The sequence below is a fragment of the Heterocephalus glaber genome, unplaced genomic scaffold (assembly GCF_053883595.1).
Source record: "Heterocephalus glaber isolate CG9 unplaced genomic scaffold, H.glaber_assembly_v1.0 deba00001452, whole genome shotgun sequence".
Classification (NCBI taxonomy): domain Eukaryota; kingdom Metazoa; phylum Chordata; class Mammalia; order Rodentia; family Bathyergidae; genus Heterocephalus; species Heterocephalus glaber.
The window spans coordinates 335,636-345,573 of NW_028258302.1; the positions used below are offsets into that span (position 1 = coordinate 335,636).

The 9,938-nt window shown below is 52.6% G+C and overlaps 2 protein-coding genes across 2 annotated transcripts; both read right to left on the reverse strand.

The window, feature by feature from the left end:
* Window positions 1–660: 660 nt before the first annotated feature.
* On the reverse strand, window positions 661–4,068 carry Atp6v0b (ATPase H+ transporting V0 subunit b). Its single transcript, XM_004871898.4, has 8 exons — window positions 3,877–4,068; window positions 3,145–3,193; window positions 2,890–2,973; window positions 2,683–2,760; window positions 2,250–2,319; window positions 2,084–2,135; window positions 1,676–1,866; window positions 661–966 (listed from the first exon to the last, which is right to left on the reverse strand). Exons 1-8 carry the CDS (start codon window positions 3,941–3,943, stop codon window positions 940–942), a joined length of 618 nt encoding a protein of 205 aa, XP_004871955.1. The 5' UTR covers window positions 3,944–4,068; the 3' UTR covers window positions 661–939.
* Window positions 4,069–4,932: 864 nt separating this feature from the next.
* On the reverse strand, window positions 4,933–8,393 carry Dph2 (diphthamide biosynthesis 2). Its single transcript, XM_004871896.3, has 6 exons — window positions 8,049–8,393; window positions 7,652–7,764; window positions 7,190–7,413; window positions 6,335–7,018; window positions 6,062–6,238; window positions 4,933–5,978 (listed from the first exon to the last, which is right to left on the reverse strand). Exons 1-6 carry the CDS (start codon window positions 8,193–8,195, stop codon window positions 5,854–5,856), a joined length of 1,470 nt encoding a protein of 489 aa, XP_004871953.1. The 5' UTR covers window positions 8,196–8,393; the 3' UTR covers window positions 4,933–5,853.
* Window positions 8,394–9,938: the final 1,545 nt, after the last annotated feature.

The window sequence follows — 9,938 nt, forward strand, 5'->3', positions numbered from 1 at the left end:
GCCGGCTCTGGCAGGGGGTTAGGGATTTATCAGCTCTAATGGGACCAGAATCAAAGATCAGCCCGCTCAGGGTCAAGTGTGCACACGTGGGGGGGGGGGGGGCGGGGGCGGGACGACGATGACCGTTGAAAGTGTGAGCTGGAGGTGTCTGGGGCTTCTATGGCGTCTGGATAAGATTTGGAGAAAAGCAGAAATGGGATAGGAGTGGGCAGAACTTGACAGGGCCTTTGGACCGAGAACCACAGCAGTCTCCGGGAGGAGATGGGTGCTAGTGCCAGGACTGTGGCAGGGAAGCAGAGGCAGAAGAATGGGCTCCAAGTCCCAGGCACAGAAGATGATGATGCCCAAGGGTAGAGCCAGGTAACAGCTGCCAGTCAGTTTGGGCCTAGAGAACCTAGAGGGGATGTGGCTAGGAGGAACCCAGGCACAAAAACAAAGATGCTTGTCAAAGACTCCCTTGTTCCCTTCAACAAAAATGTTAGGGACACAGAGTCCTTACCACAGCATTCATATCTCCTAACCCAGAAGCTGGCTCTGTCCAGAGCAGAGGAGGTATGTACAGAGACAGAAAGTTGGCAAGGGCTTGGCATGAGGCTGAAGCACAGAGCTCTGTACCCTTCCTCTGTGAAAGGTGGCGCGAAAGGGCAACGGAAGCTGCACTTACTCTGACAAATACCATGTTTATTTCACAAACACTGGGAAGATAGGTTGGAGTGGAGGTGGGAGACACATGTACAGCTGTGCAGTCACCATCAGCAGCCCATTCCCCACCCTGAGGATTCAGCCCAGACTGCAGTGCCTCCAAGTTGACAGCGAGAGGTCAGTGCAGGGAAGGCCCTGAACACCAAGACCCCGAAAGGCTAAGGGGCACAGCTCCAGCTGTCCCAGGAAAACCAGCAATAAATAAGGGTGGGGCACGGCCCCACCCACACAGATCATCTAGTCACCCATCTTCACTCTCGAAGTCTGAAAAAGAAGAATGGGAGAAATCAGCCAGGGACAGAGGAATAGCTAAGACAGTGACCATGACAAGATCGGACCCTGCAACCCCATGACCGAACAGACAGACAACAGCAGACGAGCAGAGCAGGACAGACAGACAAAGAGGGACTGCTGAGTCACACTGTGGAAGAGACGGAGAGAAACGGCATACAGACTGTGCAAACAAGAGCCAGTCAAGAACCCTGAGTCACATTATAACAGACCCTTGGGTTGATCTTTAGTTACAAACCCACAAACCGCCAGGTAGACAAGATGACATGAAACAATTCAGACATGCTGTCCTACTGATAGGCATGTCACAGATAGATACATGTAGGCCCTGAGAGACACAAACACATCAAGACAGACGGACATAGATAAGATCTCAAACCAGCCTAGACCACAAAGGCATCATGTGTTTCCAGAGACAGTAGACAGAAAGAGGACAGATAAGCAAAAACCAGACAAAACAGAGGAACTAAATGAGATACATACATACAAAGCGACAGAAAAAAACAGGGACAAAAACAAACAATGCTTTAAAAGAAGAAACCAAGAGATGGGCATGAGGCAGTGGGAACTTTCCAGGGTTTCTACAGTTAGGGTGAGAAGGAAAGCACTTGGGCTCCTCTAGACAGTGGGTAAACATGGGCTGGAATCAAGGACACAGAGGCTCCCCAAGGGGATCCAGTACCTGAAGGATTGCGACGATGACACCAAAGAGGCCAATGGCACTGCCAAAGATCTCCACGATGAGAATCTTTACAAAGAGGCTGGGGTTCTGAGCATCAGCCAAGGCGGCCCCACTGCCCACGATGCCCACGCAGACTCCACAGAAGAGGTTAGACAGGCCCACTGTGAGTCCAGCTCCAAACATGGAGTAGCCTGGGGAACAGAGAGGGGCTCAATGAGGCTAAGCCAGGAACAGGGGATGATGAAGACAAGAGGCCAATAGGGTCTAAAGGGGACAATTCCCAACCCAATTCTGCAGAGCAGGCCAAAGTAGCTGAGAGAATCAAAATGCAAAGTCCAGGCTGGGAGGATGGAATAGGGCAGCAGGTATGAAGCCCCAGTTTTCACCTTCACACACATACCCACCTACCTGCATGGTAGTTTCGATGGCCAATGGCATGGGGTTCAGTGGCACTGAAAGGCTGAGGGAGGCAAAAGTAATTAGAAACTACTTGCTATGCAGCTGCCCCCCCAATCTCTCAGTAATGTGCAGACACACTGGAATGGATGCCCACCTGCACCAGGGTTTTCCTTACCTCAGCCATGTTGCTAATGACAATTGCCATGATGATGCCGTAGATGGCCACAGCCTCACAGAAGATGATGCTGGTAGTGATAATGGTAGAAATAAGAATAGGAAGTGGAGAAGAGAAGAGATGAGAAAGAAACCAACCTTCCTCCTCAGAGAACCCCCAGCAATCTTTCCTCAGTTCACATCTCACCCTACCACAAGGCTGGTTAGAAGCAGTATGTCATCAAACACAGGCAGTCCCCACTACAGCTGTCTGTGTGTGTGTGTGTGTGTGTGTATGTGTGGTTCTTGGGTTTTTTGGTGACAAGGTCTCGCTATGTAGTTCAGGCTGGCCTCAAACTCCTGGAGATTCTCCTGCCTCAGCCTCCCGATTGCAGGGATTATAGGCATGCACCACCACACCCAGCTTTACAGCTAGGTTTGGCACATAAACTTACCTGACCAGGTTTTTGGTCTTGATTCTAGGGGCCTTCACACCTCCACCAATGATGGAAGAGCCGGTAATATAGATGCCCCTGGTGGAAGTGAAAGGAACTCATGAGCAGAGCCCAAGCTGTCACTGCTCCCAGGATGACTAAAAACCCAGTGATACCACCTGCCGTGACTCAGTCTCTCCCCTCTGTCCCATCATCCCCAACACTTACCAGGCTGCCCCAACCACAGACAGGGAGATTGCTAGGCCAATGCCCAGGTTTGCCCACATGAAGGGGGAAGTCTCCGTCAGGAACCTGGTGTAGAAACATCGAAAAAAGCAATTCAGCTTTGGCCGGAAAGGGGGCACAAACCCTTAGCCTCCCACCCTCCCCAGCACCACCCGTTCCAGATGCAGCAACAACAGACTCCGTATCTCTCAAATATCCATGTCCTAGACAGCAGCTCTTAGTGGAGCCCTCTCTTACCATGCCACATCAAAGCGGAAGCCCAAGTCAAAAATGGTGTAGCAGATTCCTGCAGCAGTGAGAAAAAAAGTTACGGGAAACTCTCTAGTGAGAAGCTTCCCAGCCTAGAGAAGTACTGCCCAGCTCACCGTCCACCTACATCCAAGTCAAGGGACAGTCCTCAGGCTGCCTCCCCCGCTCCGCCTTCCACTTTCTGTCATTCCCTCAGTAACACAGCTCCCTCAATGACACCACGACCCAAGCCCCTCCACGGCCACGCCCTAGTAGGCCTAAATGCCCTGGAGAAAAGAAGGGAAGGAGCAGGCACTCTTTCCAGGACCCGCCGGATCCTGCTGGCCCAGTCCAAGCCACTGTTTACCCAACGAGCTGTGAATGGAGAAAAAAACCACACGAAAGAGGAACTGGAGCTGCTGGCTTGTGACCCACGCAGGCCAGCCGAGAACAAGAAAGGAACGACAGCAGGGAGATCCGAGAGACGGCGGTAAAGGAAGAACCGGGCTATTGCTGCTGTCGCGGCCCCCACCTACCGCCACCCGTGCCCCTCCTCAATCAGCTGGAGCCCTAGCCTCTTCGGTTGGAATCAGAAGCCCCAAGAGGCGGGGAGCAAGTCCGAGCCCGGGTCAGAGGACTGCGCTGGGGCCAGGTACTCCTGGTGGTCCCTTCCCCCGCGGGGCTCTAGTCCGGCCAGCTCGGGCCCAGATGCTGCCCGCGCCCGCCTGGGCCCGGCCTCACCAGCGACGAGCATGCAGGCCCAGAAGGCCACGAAGGCACCGGAGTACAGCAGTGCTAGCCCCGTCATGGCGGCGACGACGGCGGGGATCGGATCAGTGGGCACAGCTAAACCGCGCCCCTACGTCCACCGCCCGCCCCGCAGTCAGTCCGCCCGTCCTGCAGCATCACCTGATGCACGCACGTGACCCGAAAGCCGCACGTGACCCCACTCTGGGCCCTGCGCCGCTGTCGGCCTGCGCAAAGCATTGTGGTAGTTGTAGTCGCGCCTCCGGGCGGCACCAGGGGCGCCCGGTGCTTCCCACTTTTCTCCCTGGTCTCGCTGCCTAGCCTGATCTCCGGCTTCCAATCAGTGCTCATCCTTCCGCCTTCTCCCTGGCAACCAGGGAGGTGCCAGACTGCTTCCTCTGCCTCAAGCAGTCCTGTTCGTGCTCGTCCACTGCCTGGCCGCTACCTCCTGGTCCTCAGAGGCCATTCTTCCAGGATGCTTTCCCTAACACAAGACGCAGGGTGGCGGGCATGCTCTGGGCTCCCACGACGCTCGCTGGTGAGCCTTGTAAAATTTCCGTAAGGCCTCGTCACTCTCCTGTTTAAATGCCTTATGGTTCTCCTTTCACTCAGAATAAAAGCCAAAATTATTACATTGGCCTACTAGTGCAACTCACCACGTTCCTTATTTCCCACCCCTGGTGCTGGCGAAGGAACCCGCCACTGTTCTCCCTCTGGCTGCACAGTCCTTCTATTACTTAAACCTGCCAGCCACATCCCTACCTCAGTGCCCTTGCATGTTTCCTCTACTTCTCTGGCTCAATCTGTAACTTCCCTCGTCTTTGCTCACCTTCTTCAAAGGACTTCCTTGCCTATCCTGTTTTAATATTGTAACCCCTAATCGGGTGTCTGTATGGGATCCCACTGCCACTGGGACCTCCCTCTTCAGAGATAGCAGTGTTTCACTGTGGAGTCATTGTAAATTTGTCTCTCTTCCCAACGTTGACTGTCAGGACAAGACTGCTTAAATACAATTCACATTTGTGTTTCATGAATAAAAAGAAACAGGAGAAAAAGTATTTGGTTTATTTGAAGTTCTGTATCCTGAGAAAAAAAGTCTGAATCAGTGTAGATCAGCATTATCCAATAGAACTTTATGCAGTGATAGAAATGTCCTATACCTATGCTGTCTTCTCATTCACCTATGAGTATTTGAAATCAGTGTGACTGAGAAATTGAGCTAATCTAAATAATCTAAATAATCTGAATTTATTTATCTTTTGGTACTGGGGATTGAACTTAGGATCTTGTGCTTGCAAGGCAGGCACGGTGCCACTGAGGTAAATCCCTGGCCATAATTTGAATTTAAATATGTGTCTAGTGGCTACTGTCCTGGACAGTGTAGGTCTAGATCAGTGGTTTTCAACTAGGAGCAGTTATGGCCCCACAGGGAGCATTTGCCGAGGTCTGAAGACATTTTTGGTTGTCACAACTACAGAACACTTCTGATGTCTTGTGGGCAGAGGCTAGCGTTTCTGCTAAACATCCTGCCATACACAGGACAGCCTCCACAACAAGGAATTATCTTGTCCAAAATCTCAGCAGTGCTGATGTTGGGATACCTGGTCTGGAAGACGTAGCACCTGCCCTTTAATAAGGCCAAACCCTCAACTGCAGATCTGGAACTGGGATTGGCCACTGGTCCAGGGCTGCTCCAGAGACAGATGTGCCCAGAAGGCCTCAAGAATGTCCCTAAGCCTTTTCCTTCATCAGTCAAGCAATAAACATTTACTAAGCCAGTATGTGGTAAGCCTGATGCCAGTGCCAGGAAAGGACAGGCATGGATCTGATCTTCAATAAGGGGCTGTCTGGCTTGCCCTCTCTGTGCAGGCTCCTTCAAGGATCCTGGTGGGATGATAAGTCAGTGCTGAGAACAATAAAGGTTCTAGCAGCAACTCATAAGTTCCTCTGTGTCTCTGGCCCCACAAGGTATCAGCTGCTTCCCTCATCTTCATAGGCAATCGCAATCCCTCGTCTTCCACTCACAGCTTCTGTCACCGGTGTCTGACCCAAGCGGAGCTCCAGTCCCTGCCAGCTCCGGAAACTAAGGAATGAGGCTGTAGAGAGAGGGAGGGAGTTCAGGCAAAGTGGGCTGGACCTAAAGAAAGACTTCAGCAGGGGTAGAGACTTGCATATTTACCTGCAGGGCTGCTCTCAGCCAGCTCCAGCTGGGGCCGTGGGGTCAGGGCAGAGCATCCAGGATCATTCAATGGCCTGCAGGCAAGTGGGGGTCGGAGCTCCCCAGAAATGAGGGACACATCTGGGGCATCCCACAGCTCTGACTCAGGTGGTGGCAAGGGCACATGGAAGGGGGAGCCTGGGAGGGAGGGAGAAAGCAAATCCATACCGGCCCCACAACTCCAAGTTTCCAGCTGCCCCAAGTTCCCAACTAAGCCAGTTCCCTACAACTCACCAGGCAATAAGTCCGCATAATGTGTAAGATAGGGAGCCAGGCCTGGAGGTGGCCAGGCAGGGTTGCAGGCAGCCTCCAACTCACATGGTGTCAGTACAGGCCGGAAGAAGCTACCAGAAGGCTGTGGAGCTAGGGCACCCAGAGGACAGGCCAACAATACAAAGACATCCATCTCAGGAAAGTTGGCAAGCTTAGCAGGGGTGGGCCGTCCCAGAGCCAACACATAGCTACGTTTGCCAGCAGCCCGCGTCAGGTTCCGAAAGTGTGCCAGTGCCTCACAGTGTCGTGCCACACCCAGTGTGCCTGCCAACAGGCCTACCACACGGGCATCTCTGGCTCTCTCTACCAGATACCGTCTTCGTGCCCTTAGACGTCCAGCCCGGACACCCTCATCCTGAGTCTGCCCTGTGTCTGGGCAGCAGGAGAAGAAGGGCTGCCCTGGTGCCCACCCCAAGAGCAGCCGGCTCAGGTCTGGGTCAAGGTCAGAGTTAGGGCTAGCCTTAGAGCCCCCCACATAGAAGGCACCATATTCTTCCAGACACCTCCCTGGGGCCAGGGGGAAGTGGCGCCCAAAACACTCCAGGGGCTTAGGCTCTGGACTGGGGGACTCAGACGGTAGGGGAAGAGCTGGGCTGGAAACAATCAGGTCCTGGTATTTAGGGTGCAGGAGCATGGCCAAGGCCTCTAGAAGAGAAGAAGGTAGTGTCAGTGGTGGGGCCTGCCAAAACAGGAGACTAAATGTGACCTAAAAGCAAAGACTTGGGCCAAGCGCTCTATAGGAGTGTACTAAAATGGGAAATAAAGGCACACAACCACAAGCCCACCCTTCCTTCTTGCACAGGCATAACCCCTCACCCAGGGCGTGGGCACAGGCTGGTTCACTCAGCAGCACCATGGGCACTGTAGGGTCTGGGTTCTGCACTTCAAAGGCCTTGGCGCAGAGCTCCAAAGCCACAGAACGTTGGCCAAGGATGAAGGTGACAGGTAGCGGGCGGGCTGGGGGACTTAAGCAGGCGGTGCCAAAGTGAACAAGGGCCTGAGCTCCAGCTTGCTCAGCACCCAGTACATCCACACAGCAGCTGCAGAAGAGATACCATCAGTGAGAAGGGTCCTTACCTGGAGATGAATCACGGTCATCAATGGGAAATATGGCCAGTGAAGAAAATGGTGACATGAAAGATCTTGTCACTAAGGGGTGCAAGCACCAGGAGGGGAGTTACCATCATCATCAAAGAACGCAAACACTAGAGGAAGAAGCAGGAAAACCCCATGAGGCCTGGATACACAGACCTAGCCCACTGAAACCCGCGGTCACACCTGCCATAGGCTGTGTCTCCTAAAATAAACATCTTCGACCCTGTAGTCTCCTCCAGTCGTGCAGCCACGGCGCCTGCATCTCCCAAAAGCTGGTCAGGGAACTGCAAGGCCACCTGTAAGCATAAACCACGGAGTCAGCAAGAGCTTCACCCACCCCACCCCCACTCCCACCAAGGGCCTCTTTACAGGAAATTTTTCTGGAAGCCCCCACTCAACCTCAAGGTCCCTGGTCCCGGAAGAGCACTCTGTTCCACGGGATGAGTGGCAGGTGGCCCACGCTCTGCGGAGACTGACTCTGATTCCCCCAACCCCTTGCCCTCATGAAATCCTCCAAGATCCCCATCCTCTGGGCAACCCATCCCAAGAAGTGAATCACCACTCCTAAGTCTGCCCTCACCCGTTGACACCCTAGGTCGCGGACAAATCCAACGATTCGCTCCAGCTCGTACACTCGGTCGAGGTCAGCGAGAGGAGTGAGCAGTCCCGGGAGGCCTGCCTCCCGCTGCAGGACTGCCTCCACCGGGCTGCTGAATGGAGACTCCATGGGGCACGAATTGGAAGGCAGCAGGGGGTCCCTCTCCAGCTGGGGGACCCGCGTCTTCAGAAGCAGCCCTTCAAGGGCTCAGAATCGCTTCCTGAGGTGGACCGAGAACCACTCCATTCACTCCAACCCCTCCGAACTCTAGCATCTGCATTACTCAAGGGCCTATCCGCGGAGATTATTTCCGAGTTTGAGGCGTGACTGATTGCAACTCTACCAATCCTAAACCAGCACCGCTCCTGACCTCCAATTCCCGCCTCCAGGCCCCACAGAGAACCAATGACGGGCCGCATCCGGAGCCAGTCGGAAGTTCCGTAAGAAAGGCGCTAAGCCTCATGGATGTTGTAGTTCTTTTGGTCTCTCTCCTAGGACGCTACCTGCTCTCAGGAACAGACCCACTAAAACACTATCCCAGTGTGAGTAGCTCCTATCTGAAGCATTTCATATGTATTGCATAATTTTAGACTCACTGCCGACTGTCTTGCTTTTAATATATCGTGTTTGGCCACTTGCTGCGGAGTACTGTATCTTAGGAACGTCTCTATGCCGTTTCCTTATCCGCAGAATGGGAAGATTTAACAATGGTATGCCTTAATAGGATTGTCGCAAGGCTCAAATTAACTTATTTATGAAACTTTACAAAGTTGTTCTTTACATATCCCATTTGCTTATATCCTCACAGTGGTCTGTCAATCCAGTGAACAGTGAATATTTACTACTTTTCAAGCACCACGTTAGTCTTCTGAATAAGAATTCTCATTTTAAGAAAAAAAAAACAGGTTTGAAGAGACTAACTAGCTGTCTAATAAGACACAGTAGGTCACTGGCACAATCAGTATCAAAAAAGCTAGGTCTCCTGATTTCAGAGGCTGGGCTTCAGAAGCCCTCATTCTCCTATCTTATATGTACTACATTTGTTGTGGTAGGAGGGGGGAGGCCTAGGAGAGAGAAGACACCCAGACACCATGCGGTAGAAAAAAGGGACTAAAATATGTGAAACATCTCCACATATGCCAGAAATGAGAACTGAAGAGTAAGGTGAGAATGGGACTGACGATTAGAAGGGGGAGAGTGGCTTTCATGGGATGAGATGATGGGGAGACTGATGCCAGCTGGCATGGGAGGTTGAATGAGAAAGAGTGGAAGACTCCGGATTCACGCAGAGGTTAGAAAAAGAACAGGGAAGACATGAGTTTAGTCAGGATAGGGTCCCTGAGGGGCAGTCTGGGTGAAATTATGGCTAAGGAGACAGAAAAGAAAGCAACCCTGGGGCGGGGATTTAGCTCAGTGGTTTTGCCGTTGCGCAAGCGCAAGGACCCGAGTTCAATCCCGGGTACCAAAAAAAAAAAAAAAAAAAAAGAAAGCAACCCTGCTAAAGGAGGAAAACAAGAGCAGGCCCGGAGCTGTCCCTGGTCCTGACTGAGCTCTGCTGTTCGCGAGGGAGGTCCCTAGAAATGGAAAGTGATGGATACACAGGAAACACACGGTCTTGCCCTCCTCCTCCTCTGTGAGCTGCAATGCCTTCTCTCCCATCCCCCCCCCAACCTCCTTCTCACAGGTACACTTTCTATAGCCCTCCTCAACCATGTGCATGCTTGAGTGCTTTAAAATCTCACATCAGACACCCATCCTGGAACCTAAAGCCCCATTCTATTTCTTCCTTCCCAAGTGGGCCCAGCCCAAGGCCCCATCCTGTATTTAGGATGCTTCCTATTCCCATCAAAGACAAAGCTTCCTCTACACAGC

Coding starts and splice junctions, on each gene's coding strand:
- Atp6v0b (XM_004871898.4), bottom strand. CDS start 3,943: ATGACGGGGCTAGCACTGCTGTACTCCGGTGCCTTCGTGGCCTTCTGG. Junction 2,974..3,144: donor TTCCGCTTTGATGTGGCATG/GTAAGAGAGGGC, acceptor TTTCTACACCAG/GTTCCTGACGGAGACTTCCC. Junction 2,761..2,889: donor TCTGTGGTTGGGGCAGCCTG/GTAAGTGTTGGG, acceptor CACTTCCACCAG/GGGCATCTATATTACCGGCT.
- Dph2 (XM_004871896.3), bottom strand. CDS start 8,195: ATGGAGTCTCCATTCAGCAGCCCGGTGGAGGCAGTCCTGCAGCGGGAG. Junction 7,414..7,651: donor GGAGACACAGCCTATGGCAG/GTGTGACCGCGG, acceptor TCTCTTCTGCAG/CTGCTGTGTGGATGTACTGG. Junction 6,239..6,334: donor TTATGCGGACTTATTGCCTG/GTGAGTTGTAGG, acceptor CCTCCCTCCCAG/GCTCCCCCTTCCATGTGCCC.